The sequence below is a fragment of the Xiphophorus maculatus genome, chromosome 20, assembly GCF_002775205.1.
Source record: "Xiphophorus maculatus strain JP 163 A chromosome 20, X_maculatus-5.0-male, whole genome shotgun sequence".
In the NCBI taxonomy this organism is placed as follows: Eukaryota; Metazoa; Chordata; class Actinopteri; order Cyprinodontiformes; family Poeciliidae; genus Xiphophorus; species Xiphophorus maculatus.
The window spans coordinates 17223928-17240291 of record NC_036462.1 but is presented as its reverse complement, the minus strand read 5'-3'; the positions used below and the strand labels follow the sequence as shown (position 1 = coordinate 17240291).

The 16364-nt window shown below is 34.6% G+C and overlaps 1 protein-coding gene and 1 long non-coding RNA gene across 3 annotated transcripts; one reads left to right on the top strand and one right to left on the bottom strand.

Annotated features, from left to right (window-relative positions):
- The first annotated feature begins 930 nt into the window (after positions 1-930).
- On the top strand, positions 931-12847 carry LOC102231798 (sodium- and chloride-dependent GABA transporter 2-like). 2 transcript variants are annotated; one of them, XM_023325754.1, is made up of 15 exons: positions 931-1004; positions 2500-2698; positions 3064-3198; positions 3454-3594; positions 3686-3770; positions 3843-3975; positions 4050-4184; positions 5226-5329; positions 5414-5538; positions 5628-5740; positions 5833-5970; positions 7031-7133; positions 7230-7330; positions 7822-7992; positions 8266-12847. In XM_023325754.1, exons 2-15 carry the CDS (start codon positions 2506-2508, stop codon positions 8428-8430), a joined length of 1842 nt encoding a protein of 613 aa, XP_023181522.1. In that variant the 5' UTR covers positions 931-1004; positions 2500-2505; the 3' UTR covers positions 8431-12847. The 2 variants fall into 2 exon arrangements, with proteins under 2 accessions (XP_023181522.1, XP_005810503.2); XM_005810446.3 differs by lacking the exon at positions 931-1004 and having other exon boundaries at positions 2397-2698.
- LOC111605924 lies at positions 1451-5891 on the bottom strand. Its single transcript, XR_002751907.1, has 3 exons — positions 5825-5891; positions 3440-3571; positions 1451-1692 (listed from the first exon to the last, which is right to left on the bottom strand). It is a non-coding gene; the product is annotated as an uncharacterized LOC111605924 (long non-coding RNA).
- Positions 12848-16364: the final 3517 nt, after the last annotated feature.

Below are 16364 nucleotides of genomic sequence, written 5' to 3'. Positions count from 1 at the left end.
AAGCAATGTTTAATCTGTTTTGGAAAAAAACCCCAAAAAAACTTATTCTGTCCATTGTGTTCTATGTTTAGCGCACCTGTATTGTCTGTGTTGATGTTATGTACCACAACAGGAAATGAAAACAGATGATTATTTACCATATGTCCTGGTATTCTCTTTGGAGGATCTTCCATACAATAGGGTAATATTGAAATAATCGTTAATTCAGTTCACTACAGCATAAAAGCATTTTACTTTTTTTTATAGCAATGAGAAAAGAAAGTTATTCTGAACACATTTATTTGTAACAATATTTATGACTTCTGTCTACACTATACCTTTAAAATGTAAATAATTTCTGTGAATATCAGCCACAATGTCACCAATTATTATATTATATGATCATTTTAGCTCATTTTGTATTTTTGATGTTTCTAAAAAAAAAAAAACTTTCTGTGGCTCCTTCTGGAAACTTTATATCATATTTTTGACCAGATTGTTTTGTCTGACCATAAATTACCAAGAAACGTATCTAGTATTTCTGTGAATACTTGTTCTGGATATGCAGTGTAACACAAAAGAACAGCGTGAACAGACTTTAGGAAGCCTCCAGATTCAACAGTTTGACATGTGTGTGAAAATAGTGCTGACTTTCCATCATTTTGAGTCAAATGATACAATGTCTGACTTATAAGTAAATGCACTATTGTTTGAAAGAGACTTGTTTCCTTGTATTTAAAAAAATCCATAAGAAGAGTAAGGGGGGGGGAACAAATGTTCTATATCTAAGGCCTGTAGCCCTTAAGATAAGTTTGAGCCCCTACATAGGGTCTGAGGCGATTATCTGCCTTATCTGGACAAAACAGTCACTGACAACTTAAATGTAACTTTGGTCTCTGTTGGTTTTGAGGAAATAGGTTGTATTACTCTCAGTGGCCACTCCTTCAGAAACCACGCTCTACGTGTCATGAAGCATCAGGTATTTGATCTTCTGAAGCGACAGGAAAGAACCTGTTCTGCTCAAGGTAAGATAGAGACTTGTGTAACTGCACTAAAAGTTGTTTAAAATTTGACTCTTTGCATGGACATGATACATAAGTGTTATAATATGTTAGTTTCTTATTAGAGAAAAAAAGAGCTAATTTGGTTAGTCTGTGTTAATCTATTAATACATGTGTGAAGGTGTGTGGGTGTATTATACAGATGGTTAGACTCGTGAATTTTTATTTGACAGCTATGATATGGAAGTTAATGGAGACACAAGAACAAAAAAAAATTTGATGCACATATACATGATGTGTGTGTAAGCACCAAGCTGATACGGATAAGTGTCACATCGACAAGTTCTTCGACAACAAGGGGGAGCCAGTGAGTCAGAACCCAGGGAAGCAGAGACGGGTTTAGGTTTGAATAACTATATTTATTCCCAAACACAAAAGGAATAAATCACTTTGTTTTCAAAACTGTAAAATAAAATTCCTTTCAGAGCTAAACCAAAATAACATCAGTCGAAGGGTCCCAAATCCAGGATAAGATTGTTCTCTATTTTCAATTAGAGGAGTCTTAAAAAGCTGGAATCATGTCAGTCAAATCCAGGAGAAGGAACCTCTTCGTTCAACTCCTAAACCGTCTCGGTTTTGGCTCCGTCGTGTCGCACACCGGCTGTCCTCAACTTGCGCCTAGCTCGCCAATGAGCTCCGCCGTACCTCAACCCTGTAAATATAAACAAATGATGTCTAAAAGCGCTGCTCGTAGAGGCAACCAATATCATCTGCGACCCTCCCAAAGAAACCCCGCAGACGGTGCTCACCGATGCGGGCAGAGTTCCACCTCACCCCTATGATACTCTTGTTTTCAGTTTCAGATCAGTTACATAGAGATAAGCGTGAGCATAGAAAGTAGCACTCATCAATCGAACGTGAATAACGCGATTCACCATGGCAACGGGAGGAAAAAAAGAAGCTAGAAGTGCTAATTACTCGCCAATTAATTGATATATATATAGATATATAATTCATATAAAAATTGTCTGAATTTATTTATTTTATTAGTTTTTTTATTGTTATATAAACATAGAATAAAGGTAGTAAGCTTAAGTGAACAGTTAGAAACAAAACTAAATATGCAAAAACAAATCATAAGCAGTCCTTAACGTATTCATAGAAAGGAGAGTGTTTTTTGTTGACGTGGTAGATAAAGAAAGAAAATAAAAAACTGTTATATGAGAAAAAAAAATATGTACAAGTCCTTCATTACATTACTGATCATAATAAAAATAATACTACCAATGATAATGTAAAAAAACTATTTAAAAAAACCCATTGATGATAATAATAAAGAAATTGTAATATTAGCAATGGAAATTTGACTGACTGAATTTATGATTTCATGCTGTCTACTTATGCCATACTGAACTTAAATGTATTGCAGATTGTAAATGTATGCTGTTTATAAATGTATTTAACTAATAAACACTGTGTCCATTGCATACTTAATGATACTTATCTAATCCTGACCAAGGTTAAAATGGACCCAAAACAAACCTCCCATGTGAAAACAAAACCAAACCCTGGGGAAAGACCTTTCAGCATTGAGCCAAAAACTCATGTGAGGGACCAATGGGCCACAAAGATGGAGTTCATCCTGGCGGTGGCTGGACATATTGTGGGTCTTGGAAACGTTTGGAGATTTCCCTACCTTTGCTACAAAAATGGAGGAGGTAAATCTTTGTTGTTGTTGAGAGCTGGACATTCGCTAGCTATATCCTAATGAAAAGTCAGTTGTCAAAATAAAGTGAGATTTGTATGATTAATGTGAGGGCAATAATAATGGGCAATGTCAGGAGTTAAAGTTTTGCTAATGTTACACCTCAAAACCACCTCAAAAGGCGGCCAAAGAGAAGAGTTGGCAAATAGCTATGTTAGTATTGTTTTGTAGAGTATTTCTTGATAAATAAGAATGATTAAAAATATTCAGCACTGTTGACATTATTAAATGTAAGAAAAAAGGCTAAGGTGTAAGAGTCAACAGCAACCTTGTGTTGATATTTCTGAGATACTAATCACTGACTTGTTTGTTTTGAAGGCGTTTTCTTCATTCCTTATGTTTTATTTCTATTCACCTGTGGCATCCCACTCTTCTTCCTTGAGACATCTTTGGGTCAATTCACCAGCCAGGGTGGAATAACATGTTGGAGGAATATGTGTCCTCTTTTTGAAGGTATGTGCTAAAGCTGTCACAATACTGATGCTACCTGGGTAGAATCAAGCAAACATTTTCTAACACAAAAAAGGTTTTGATCAAAACGATTCCATTATAACTGAACTGTATGTTTTGAGCAATTGTCCTGCTGGAAAGTGAGGTTAAAAAAATGTGAAAAAAGTTTAATGGGTAGGACAGGCATGTCTGCTCATATATATATATATATATAAGTATTCCACATATCTTGCTAAAGGCATACCTGTCTCTCCATAGGCCTGGGTTATGGAAGCCAAGTTGTTGTTTTGTACACTGGGGTGTATTACATCGTCATTCTGGCATGGACTTTTCTCTACCTGTTTTCGTCCTTCAGAACTGAGCTTCCATGGGTGAGCTGCAATAACAGTTGGAATACAGGTAAAAAGCTGGTTTTCAGGATCTTTTACGTCATCGTTCACCTAAGTTTGTTTTTCCCCTGCTAATTACAACATCTCTGCTTCCTTGTAAGTCGCTTGTTTTGAACATGGTCACAATGACACATCCTCTTTCCACCTGTACGCCAACACGACATCTTCAGTCGTTCAGTTTTGGGAGTAAGTATCAGGAAGCGAAACATTATTTCAGATCTTCTGTTTGTGTGCGTTACTGAATAAAATCTGTCACAGGAGGAGAATATTGGGGCTGTCCAATGGAATTGATAACATCGGAAGTGTTCGTTGGGATCTGGCTCTTTGTCTGCTCCTTGCTTGGGTGTTGTGTTATTTCTGCATCTGGAATGGAGTTAAATCAACAGGAAAGGTACAGTACAGAACTAACAGATTTCCTTTCATTTCTGATTTCTTGTCACAGTCACTGTAATCTTTGTGTATTAGGTGGTGTATTTCACAGCTACATTTCCGTACGTGATGCTGGCAGTGTTGCTTGTCCGTGGACTGACATTACCAGGAGCAAAAGACGGCATTCTTTTCTACCTCTACCCTGACCCGTCCCGCCTCGCTGACCCAGAGGTACCATTTTAAACCTGTAAAGCTGTTTTTTTTGTCTTCTAAGACTTAATTCATAAATATTTGGTTTTGTATCTATCTTTTGTAGCAAATGTAATCGATTCTCCACATTTAAAATCCTTATGATTCAAAATATTTTGAAAAGGGACCGTAATCCAGAGAATCCTGGCATATCGTGTTACTAATATGCAAATATTAAGATTGTTATCTTCTAGGATTTTGTGGTAATAAGGGAAGGGCACAAAGTGCAGCTGTACCAATAAAATAGAAGGTCGGTGACTCAACCTTCTATTCTTCTAACAATATGCACAGATTTCTACTTGGGACTCATTATAAATGACGTCTTTTGCACCATAAAATGCTGACTTCAGATTTTTAAATTGGGCTGATTTTATTTTTTTACAAAGTGCAGCTGTACCAATAAAATAGAAGGCTGGTGACTCAATACATATTCTCACAGGACATGTCAAAACGTAATTACATTCAAGCCCTGACTTGTTAGCATGTTTATCACAAACTTGTTTTCACACTCCTTCTACAGAAATGTGACAAAATATTAGTCACACTCAGTGACACTCAGTGACTCATAAGATGAGTATTAAGATATGCAGCATGAAACTTTCACAATTGCCAAGATGCAGTGCTTTTGCAGTAATATTATTACACTTTGAGATTTTCCAAATTTCGTAGCAACATAAGTGAATTTTAAGGGTTGTAATTGGATAGACCAACACAAAGTAGTGCTTGTTTGTGAAATAGCAGTCAAATTATGAATTGTTTTCATTTTTTTAGTGTGGCCTGTATCCAGATCCCTCTCTGCTCACATAAATTAATGTCAGTATAAATACAACTGTTCTGTGAAGATGTCTGAGTTTTGTTACAGAACCTAAAAGTAAAAAAAAAACATTTAAAGAAGACAAAAGTGGGGAAAGTTATATTTTGGTGGTTTAATGGGGTGTGTAGACATTCTTGGTATATCAAATTTCATTTCAATGAGATATGCACACTTAGGTCCTGATAACACAACAAAATTTACATTTTCAGGTATGGATGGATGCAGGCAGCCAAATTTTCTACTCCTATGGGGTTTGCACAGGTGTTCTGACATCTTTGGGAAGTTACAACAAATACAACAACAACTGTTACAGGTAGATGTGATTTTTTTTCACTCAGCATATAATTATTTCATTATGATATAATTAACACTATTTCTTTACACTTCCTCCAAACAGGGATTGTATTTACCTATGCCTGCTGAACAGTTTAACCAGCTTTGTAGCCGGCTTTGCCATTTTCTCTGTGCTCGGTTTTATGGCAAAAGAGCAGAATGTGGAAATTTCCATGGTGGCTGAATCAGGTACTGCAAGTTGATGATTTATGTTTAACAGAGATTCCAAGTGATAGTGATAAGACATACTAAAGAAAATTTTTGATGTCATCTAACAGGCCCAGGCTTGGCATTCATTGCTTATCCTCGTGCTGTGGCTTTAATGCCTCTGCCTCAGCTTTGGGCAATATTTTTCTTTTTTATGATCATCTTCTTGGGATTAGATAGTCAGGTAGGATACATAGTATTTTTTTATTTAAAACTGAAAGTCTTATACGAAAGTACATCTGTAATTTTACTGAACAATATCTCTTACCTCAACAGTTTGTATATCAGGAGTCCTTGGTTACAACCATCTCCGACATGTATCCATCCTTCTTTCAAAAAACCCTTCTACGTAGATTGCTTCTTCTCACAATTTGTGCTGGAGGTTTCCTGGTTGGTCTTGTGATGGTAACGGAGGTGAGTGGTTTGAACAGTTAATCCTTTATCTAAAGTATGAACAAATGCAAACAAAGCTGAATTTACTTCAAAATACGCCTAAAAACGGGTCAGAATCTTGACAGACGCTCGAGATTATGACATTGAAAATATTGATATATGTACTGTTATGAAAACAAGTCTTCTATTTTCTTTCTAGACCAACAAAGTGATCAGTTCATATGATCTGAGTCATATGAACCACCAAGTTTGGTGTCTACACCTCAAGTAGAGCCCTAAATACAAAACTCTACTCTGGTTTGGCATCTTGGGAGTTTTAGTTATTTATAAAATAGAGCAGTTTAACTAAAGGTTTTCTCAACCATTAAAAACTCACAAGCCTCAAACAAATGAACTGTAATAAAATGCTTGACTTGAGATGATGTGTGTTGATTTGAATTTTAAATGACTAGATTAATGACAATAAAACACTACATACAACACTGATATTAAGTGGCAATATCGTTGGAAATACCAGTAACATTGTACATAACATGGTCAATGAATACAGTGGACCCAAGGTATTTACAGAGGTTAGGTTAAGTATCTGAACCACTCATGAATAGATGAAATCCACAAATACTTGAGATACTCTTGGGAATGCTTACATCTGTCTATTCTAATAGTTAAAGCACCAAATATACCTCAATATGCAATAATATGCACAGGAAAAACAGTCTTTGCACTACAACAGAAGCTAATATCTACAGTTTTTCTTATTTACGCTACTGGGGTACAGCCAATCAGCTCCAAGGAAAATTAATGGTGCTCCTTGATTGGTTGCTTGCAAACACCAAGCCAACTGTGAGCATTGCACCTAGGTATTTCAGCTATTTTTGACAAATTTTTGATTTGCTATATGAAACAATCTGTGAATAGACATTTTCCTGGAGTAATTTGGACTCATGTTATGAAGAGGCATCTGTAAAACTCAAATGAGAGTTATAATAATAATAATAATAATAATGTGTTTCTATAAAGATTTTCTGTAGTTTGTATACAGCTAGAATACTTCAAGTGATGGAGACTGTGTTTTTTTCAGGGAGGCCTTTATGTTTTCCAGCTGTTTGACTACTATGCTTGCAGCGGGATGACACTTCTATTTTTTGCTCTTCTTCAGTCTATCTGTATTGGATGGGTTTATGGTATGCGATCAAACACATTTGATTAACTCAAGTTTTTAATGGCTTCCTCTACTGTGCTGCTGCATGTCAGCAAACTAATAGTATCTAATGTTTCAGGTGCAGATCGTCACTATGATAATGTGAAAGACATGATTGGTTATCGTCCCTGGCCTTTCATGAAATACTGCTGGAGGTACATCACACCAGCTATCTGTACCGTAAGTGTTTATTTTGTGATATTTTGCATTAATTTATTTTTTGTGCATATCAGCTGTCCAAGTTGAGCACAGCTCTAAACAAAACCAGCCACCCTTTGGATAATGTTTTCTCTCAATAGAGGAGCAATCTCAGGAACAGGGGGGAATGTGAGAAACAAGGAAATTAATGTTTTGATTGTTTCCCTCTATTCCATTTGTTGCAGTTCTTATATTTTTTATTTTGTTTTTAATTATGTACAGTATATATCATGTACAGATATGTATGTAAGCAACAGACTACCTCATAATTTCCTCTGGATTAATAAAATAGTGCCTAACCAAACCCGCAGCGGTGCAGGGTTGAGCGCGGACTAGATGCTAGAAACATCCTTGTGCATATTACAGTGAGGATCCAAATGTAGTCCAACAAATTTCAAAATGTTGAAAATTCTCTGAAGCTGCAGTGCATTAAATAAACTGATGTTGTGCTTTTTTGTACCTTTTTCTTCTAGTTCACATTTCTGTTCTCTGTGATCAAACATAAACCTTTGAAATTCAACAACACGTATGAATATCCATGGTGGGGATACGCCTTGGGACTATTCTTCACTCTCTCTTCGACATTGCTTGTTCCGCTGTGGATGGTGTATGCTGTGAGCATCACTCCAGGAACACTAAAACAGGTAAACATATTGAATTTTGAAATTATTCTATTAATTAGGCATCAAGGCTGGGAGGGCACTGGCGTATCTGATGTAAAAAAAAAAAAAGCTTTAATTTACAACAAAAAACTGGCAAACAAAATCAACTTTTGCAGGACACCATCTTTGTCTTTAATATATTTTTCTATCATTTCTACCTTTCTAATTTGTACATTGCACCTATTGTCATTCTTCTTTATAAGTCATCTTAACACATACTAAAATGACAAATGGTCTTTCTTTCCTTCTACACAGAGGCTAAAACATCTCTGCACTCCAGCAAAGAATGTACCAGCTGGCACAATAAAGAAAGCATCAAACCCTGAAGCATTTCAGTCATTCACAGACTTGTCCACACTGCGTCCAGCCAATCATCCACAGGAAACAGAAAACGCAGTTCTGAGGTCATCCGTAGTTTAATTAACCATGTCTGTCTGTTTGTCTGTCTAGTGAAAATTATATAGATTCTTGGCAGATTTAGATTTAAAAGAGTATCAGTTTTGAATAATAGTAATTTATCACTCTTTATTTCTGTTCGATTAAAAGGTGGCATGTTAAAAAAATATATATTTTTTTAATAATCAGTGGAAATTTTCTGGCATTACTGTGCCTATTCTTACATTGCTCATCAGTTATAAGCATGCTGGTGATGAGCTTCAAGTATATTACTTAGGAATGCCTCCTTGTGAACATCCTAATCCGTGGCTGTCCAACTCTACTCCTTGAGTGCTAAAAAGTTACATTTGAGTTGAAAAATTAGGTAATTAGCATGAACCCAGTGGAACTTGATGGGATGGTGAGGAGATAAATTGGACCTGTAACAAATTTAAAAGTTGTAGGACTTTGGTTCTGGAAGAGTGGAGTTTGTCACCTCTGGTGGGATCTTTAGCTATCTCCACAGATTCTCCATCAAATTCTAGCTGGGCTGCTCCAAAACTTACGGTCAGAACAAATATATTGATAAAATGCGAATTTTAGTTTAAATCTAAATCTGCCAAATATAAGAATCATTTGGGACTAGATCTATTTACAAATCCGAAGATGAAATGTGACATTATGGTTTTTGCTGTAATAATAGCTAAGTTTAAGTTCCTTGTAAACAAATGGATCAAAGGTTAAAACTAATCCTACCTTATAGAAAGATAGCAAACCCCTGGAGCGACATAGTCTTTTTGAAATACTCATTAGTCAATCACTTGATTGGGTCTGAAAGTTGAAATTGAGAAAATATTTCAAGGCAAGGGACAGCAAAATAAAAATATCTTTTTTATAAGAGTTAATAGCATGTGTAAAGATTTACTGGAGCATGCTTAAATAAAAATGTCAAAACTATGTTAAAAAGAATAACTTTATTAAAGAATAGCACTGTATTCTGTTAGGATACAGAGGTTTTATTCAAGAATTACTCTGACTCCCTGTAAAGTTGATGTGTCAGGAAAGAAAATAAAAAATATATATCAATTGGAAGAAAATAAAATCAACTTAAAGTATTCTTTTTAATTTCATTTCAAATATATATTATGAAGCAATGAAATACTTTTCCAAGTCATACTTAAATATAAAAGGACAAATGTTCAACCCAGGTTAAATATCCTCCAGCACTTTACTAAACACCAAACACCAGTGGTGGTTGTTGTGTGTCTTGTCTCTATGCTGCTGTAACTGCGAAATAATTTCCCTGCTGGGATGAATAAAGTAATTCTATTTCATTCTATTCTATAAGCTTGCTGCAGCAAACCAGCTCTCCACTGACACTTGAAACTGTGAAAAAACTGGCCTGTAGTCTATTCACAGCTTTAGTCACAGACAGATTAGAGGGTAACGTGAAACAAAACCGTTCAGCCAACTTACACTGTCATGTCATGTTGCACCAGGTGCAGCTGGTGCAACATGAAACCTTTTAAGGAGATCCAGACTGAGAACCAGTTACTAAAACAACACGTTCAGTCCAGATACTAAATACTGTGGCTATGAAATTATGCCACAGTATTGACATAATTTCAATACCTACGTACACAGCACACTATCTTTATCTGTATTTAATTTATTCCACTGCCAATGTGGTAAAAAAACAACACAGTTATTAATCCAGAAGAAAAAGAAATACATTACATGCAAATATATATAGATTTTTTACAAAGTTATTTGATGAGTTTTTTGTGTGAGATACTGAGGGGGAAATTGAGCTAAAAGGACTAACGTAGTATACCTTTTTGGGTGGTTACTCCTTTTTAAGTTGTTGTTCTTGGTCACCATACCATAAAAAGACACTTCTCTTAAGCATAGTAGAGCTTTGCTTACGAAATCATATAACTATTTTGAATAAAATCTGAAACACAGAAATCCAGAAATGTGTCCGTTCAAATGAAATAAAGCAAAACTGCCCTATTTAATGCTTAATAGTTCTTTAATTACAAACTACTGCTCAGCTCAACTGGGTAGTTTCTTCTTTCCATAATTGAGCTACATAATGACTCATTCCTCATTTCATTGTTTTCAGTTTGTTTTCAGATTGCTTCTCTTTCATTTTTGTAACTGCAAACTTTTGGTTTCAAGTCAACATTTCAAAAACCCTTTTTTATACCTTGCTTGTCTCATTTTCTTATCCTATACTTCAAAATGTCTATGAGGGTATCATATTTAATTTCATTTCAGAATATATTATGTTGGGTTTGAATGGAGCATTAAAAAACTTTTTGGTTAAAGGTTAGACATAAATTATATTTTAATAAATCCATCATGCTATATAATTACTTCTTTCTGCCTTCTTTGTCTCTAAACCTGAATGAATCAGTCTTGCCAGATACCCGAATGCACCAGATTAATATGTTCAAACAATTACACGCAATCTAATAACACGAGAATGTATTGTTTTGAAAGGCTTTGTTGGTCCAGAGATGGATGAGTTTTGGGGGTAAATGTACGCATCAAAGATAGAACAAAAGCAAAAGACATGAAGATGCTGGATGAAGCTGCTGAGAGAATTCATCATTATAGTCAACAAGAGCTGAGAAGTCACTCAGAGAGGAAGAAGCCATTACTTCAAGAGGGATATAAAAAGAAAGATTACAGTTAGCACATGTACATAAGAACAAAGTTTAGCTTTTGGAGACATTCCTGTGCTAATAAAACTCAAACTGTTACTGTTTTTGTGTATATTTGGTTTTAAAAAAAGGGGGACGTTTACAAACCCTAGGAGGCCATATCAAATGTGAAGTATGGAGGTGGAGACATTATGCTGATAGCAAATATATCAGATTTTATATAGACAGACATACATAAATAGTTTTTTTAATGTGCTTATTGGACAAAAGGCGGTGCTAAATTTAAATGTTTTCAAAGAAACAGTCCCCCTCATAAATAAAAAAGACAATTATGTCTCCCATCTATTGAAATAAAGTTTCATAGAGTTTAGGTGAAGATATCCTATTAACACAGAACTGTGTGCCTCACATCATACACAAGACAATAAAAACATATAGAGCAATACCCCGAAACATTAGGGATGTCTTGAGCTACTTCCATCACACAAAAAAATGATACTCTAAATCTGTGGGCATCTTTAACGGTTTGTGTCTGATTTTCTAGAAGACTTCACATAATAAATAACTTTTATTTTTTACTATATGTAAATAGATAGGGCTTAATTGATTGAGAATTAAATGATTACATTTCTTTGACCGTTATTGAAAAATGTGTTGAAAAAAATTTCCCATTGTGGGGTTATAGAGGGTTTTTCTATTATATTTCTATTCTAGAAATCTTGAGTGAGTTAAAGTTTGCCTCTAGAGGGCGCTTCAGCCACAATGGAAAACATTTTAAGAGATCTTTCTTTAATGCTATAATAAAATAATCCTTGAGTTTTTGCACACAAAGAAATTTTGTGGTGGTAAAAATCAGTCCCCTTACTTGTCAGGTTTATCTTCAAAATATGCAATAGGAATCCAGGCATGGTAACAGCACTCAGCTTTTTTACCTGCTCACAGTACATCCATATATGGTAAAAGATATAACAGAGGAATAGGAAAGGTGTGGAGGAGAGAGGGTGGCATTAGGGAGTAATCCTAGCTGCACGACTGTCAAAGCCACTGTGAAGGCTGAGATTAAACAGGACTGATCACGTCATCAGTCAGTCTATGGCAGCAGGGCCTGAGAGACTTCTCTCACATCAATGTTCTTCCCATCAAACAACAAGTGGATTGTTTGATGGTGGCTGACTTTAAATTGAATATTTAAAAGTCACTGCATAGGACTGATTTACATGTATGTCTAAATTAGTCCTAATACAGCTTGTGACTGAAATAGTTTGGGTTTCTTATGAGTTGGTTTGGTTTCTCTTTCACTTCGTTTAGTTCACCATGTTAAACTTTCTGCAGACCCAAAACAACCTGACTTATCGTCTGGATGGTGGATCCGTTTTCTGGGAATCCATAGAAAAAGTTTTTTCTCTTTATGTTTTCTGTGGTTTTCACAAAAAAATGCGATTACTAATTAAGATTTATTTCAAGAATGGTGTCCTGCCATTGTTAAGTTACACAAGACAAACCAATTCATTTGAAAATTAATTGCAGCAACATCTACAAAGATTTATTTAGAGAATTTTTTTTTGTGTGATTATGTGTTTAACATATTAAAATCAAAACTGTTGATGTGGTGACATAGACTTTTATCTCATTTTGTGCCCGCTAACGTTTTTCGGATCTGATCACAGAAAACCTGCCATGTTATGCATGTAATGTGTGCTATTTATTCTTTAAAGTTGTATCTGTTATTGGTTTTCTGGTTTTCTGTTATTGGTTAACATTTTTCTCATTAACATATATTTTTTCCAACTGAAAATATTTCTTAGGCAGATTTTTTTGAATGGCTGTTCTTTCTTTCATAACTACCATTTACTCCAGTGAGATTTCTATTTATAAATAAAGTTTAGATGCTTTTACCGATTTTACATTTTTTTGTCATCTATTTCTTTTGCACTCATTCATCAATTAAAACACAAAACTATTTGCAGTAGTTTAACTTGATTTTTGTGCTTTGCAAGGTGTTCTAGATCACTGTTATGTGTCTTCCTGACCGACTAAAAGATTAGATGTAGTTCTTGTTTGCTTCCTGTCACAGTTTCATCACACTTCGGCCCTACAAGTGTGCTAAGTACTTGTCGCTGCAAAGCAGAGAGTTAATGCCAATTAGCTGTTGTTTATGCGTGACTGTAAGCATGTAGCATGGCACCCCAGTGATCTAAGCTTTTTTTGGACTTCTCATCTTGCTCAGGCTTTTATGTAAATCTCATTTAGCGCTCAGCTCTGATATCCTTATTACAACAGATGTCACATATTTATCTATCTATCTATCTAAAATTATTTAAATTTTAGATAGATAGAATACCTTAACACATATTAAGGTATTCTGTACCTTAATATGTATTCTTATTTACACGAGTCAGTTTATGAAAATGACCAAAACATAATGACTGTAAGCAGAAAAGTTAACATTAACTGGACTGTTCAACCCTCAAGCCCTTCACTTTTTCTACTTGCTTTGATGAGATCGTGACAGGACTCTCAGGAAAAGCCTGATACCAGGGGAGCAAAAATAATGGGTCAACTGGGGAAATGCAAATTCAACCTTTCCAGGAATAAGCTCAGTTCACACAGGTTATCTCTGCTGCTGTCTTTACCTATACAAACTCAAAATCTCTGTTCTCATTCACTTACTTTCCTGTTTTAGTTATCTGAAGCCAAACTGAATTGATTGTCAAAGGAAATTTGCCTCCGTGGGCTATGCCATTAAAGCACTATGAGGTCTGTGTTCCTTTTTACTGTAATAAAATCACAAATCCTATACAGATAAATGAAGGCAATGTCAACATTATCTGCAACCCGTGAACAGATGTCATGTTCGTATGAAGAACTCTGCTCAATTCAAGATCAGGTGAGTTCAATATCCTCCAACAAAAACTGACACCAATCATGCGCTCATCTGTATTTTTTTTCCACCTTGGAGGGCTACATTTTAAAATAAAATATTCTCTGTGCAGTAAGTGAACAAAATACATATAATATTTTAAATGTCTGCCATGAGATGCAGTTGATAATTCAGTGCATCCATGACTGGTTTTCCCCAAATATTCAAGCTCTGTGATTTTTAGCCTTTAGCTAAAAAACAATAGGCTAAAATAATCTGAACACTCAACAATTCTTTGAAGTAACTAGCTTGAACAAAAGTAATAGTTTAAATATATTTTGTATGAAGCATTGAACTAAATTTTGATGGTAATTTTAGGAAATGCTGTTTGAATATGCTTCCACTCTGACAAGCCATTAGCTTAATCAGTTTCACTGGTAGTGAAAAAAGGTAAAAAAAAAAAATAGTTGTTGTCTCTCCAAATTGACTTTTCAAAAAAAAAAAAAAAAAAAAAAAAAAAAAAAAAAAATATATATATATATATATATATATATATTCTATAAGATAATGTTAAAATTCTACCAACAATGGCTGCATAATAAGTCTTATTGTAAATAATAAAAAAAATCCCCACAGAATACCAATTCACTCTTTGATCTCAGTGTTACACGAGTTGACCTCTTTTCTGTGAACAATTCAGCCTGAATGTAATCACTTCACATGAATTAAAGAAGACAGGTGTCACCCCTAACGTGCACCGTGACTCCTAGACAACCTACTTATCACCTCTGACTTGCGTAGAAGGTGTGAATCCAATTTGTTAGGATTGAAGATTAGGAAGGGCCAAACCCCTCCGGTTTAACAGCTTGCTAGTGACAATTTTTGGATGCTAAGCGGATAAACGCAAGCTTCTTGGTCTAGAAATCCCACTTGTGGGAATTGGCATTCTTGTGGAAACTCTGCGGCAGATGGCTTCCTGTCAATGCATCCAGGGCACTTCCATAAATCTTTGCATTACAATAACACATATCACTTTCTTTTTGGGATTAAATCTTTAGTTACAGATTTTCTCTTTGCAACAGCAATACATTATTGGTTGATCAAGTTTATTTATTAAACTAAGAAAAGAAAACCTATTTCCAGGGATCTCAAACATGAAAATAAACTGAAAACATTTTGTCAAACTATATAAAGTTTAGTTGTTACAGTAACTGAAGAAACAGAGCTAGATGTTGGACAACCCTGAATATCACCCATTTAGAATGATGCAAAATTGTAATGTACTTTATGTTAGTCATCTCATGGCAAACAAATAATAACAAATATTAAGTTTCTACACAGTGACACAGAAATATATCATCAAAATAATGAAATTAATCAAATAGAATCCAGTTACTAAACAAGTAAATTTAAAGACATCCCAATGCTAGTTATAAAACAATGCTGTCAAATGAACTTTTCCAGGCATTCATTGTCACTATGGTGGTTTTGATATTTCCATTTTCTCTACAGTAAAATTATTGCTATTAAAATTCACTAATTATCATTATTGTTTATATAAACGTCCAGTTTGTGCAGAAATAAAAGGCATCTGGTAACCTGGTAAAAGCAACTTGGGCCATTCGCTATATTTAGTTCCATGTGAAATGAACAAACAATTATGTAGTGATAAACTTCTGATTGTGTTTTGTCAAAAGTCAATATTTATGTACATTTTAATTTTGTAATTTAATCTAAATCCCATTTCATCTTGATGACTCCTTACTTGAGCCACTGATTAGGCAATGATTATTTTACCATAAGCTAGAAATGACCAACATTACTGAATCATCACATACTGCCAAATTCCCGATTATGTTTTGTTGAATACTTAAAATACATATATGTTACATAAGAAGCATATAAGAAGCTACTGAGCTATTCATTAGGTACTAATTATAAATTAGTACTGGCATTTAGTCAATGATCAGGTCAGCTCATTTTTACCAGAACAGATCTTGTTGATTCAGTGGAAAATGTTGCCAACACCTCATTAAAATCCAGCTTAATACACATTTTTTCATTTGAATGTCGGTTTCAGCATCATTTTAATACATAAGAAAACTGAATTGAAGGTCTTTTGCAAAGAACAGGGGCTTAAACTATAAACTATATATAGTATATCAACTATGTACTACAAACAAGTCTGTAAAACGTATTCAATAAATTCAACAAATAATGAAAACTAAGTCCTGAAATGCATTTGATCGACACTTTTTAATTGATCTGAGGCTTCTAGTTTTTGGTTTTTTTTAATTGTTAGAAAACTGCTTATTTTCTTTTGGGAGGTTTATGTTAAGGTACTGGCAGCACCAGCCCAGAAATAAAAAATTTTTTCATTAGCTAAATCAGCTCTTTAAAAAAAGATTAATTTAGCACACAGTAGCACATGAATATGTAGTTTCAAATAT

Bases quoted from the DNA above. Each gene is read 5' to 3' on its own strand.
- LOC102231798 (XM_005810446.3), top strand. From the start codon at position 2,434: ATGTATTTAACTAATAAACACTGTGTCCATTGCATACTTAATGATACT. The intron at 4,185-5,225 runs GTACCATTTTAA...TTACATTTTCAG, and splicing joins CCCGCCTCGCTGACCCAGAG to GTATGGATGGATGCAGGCAG. The intron at 5,971-7,030 runs GTGAGTGGTTTG...TGTTTTTTTCAG, and splicing joins GTCTTGTGATGGTAACGGAG to GGAGGCCTTTATGTTTTCCA.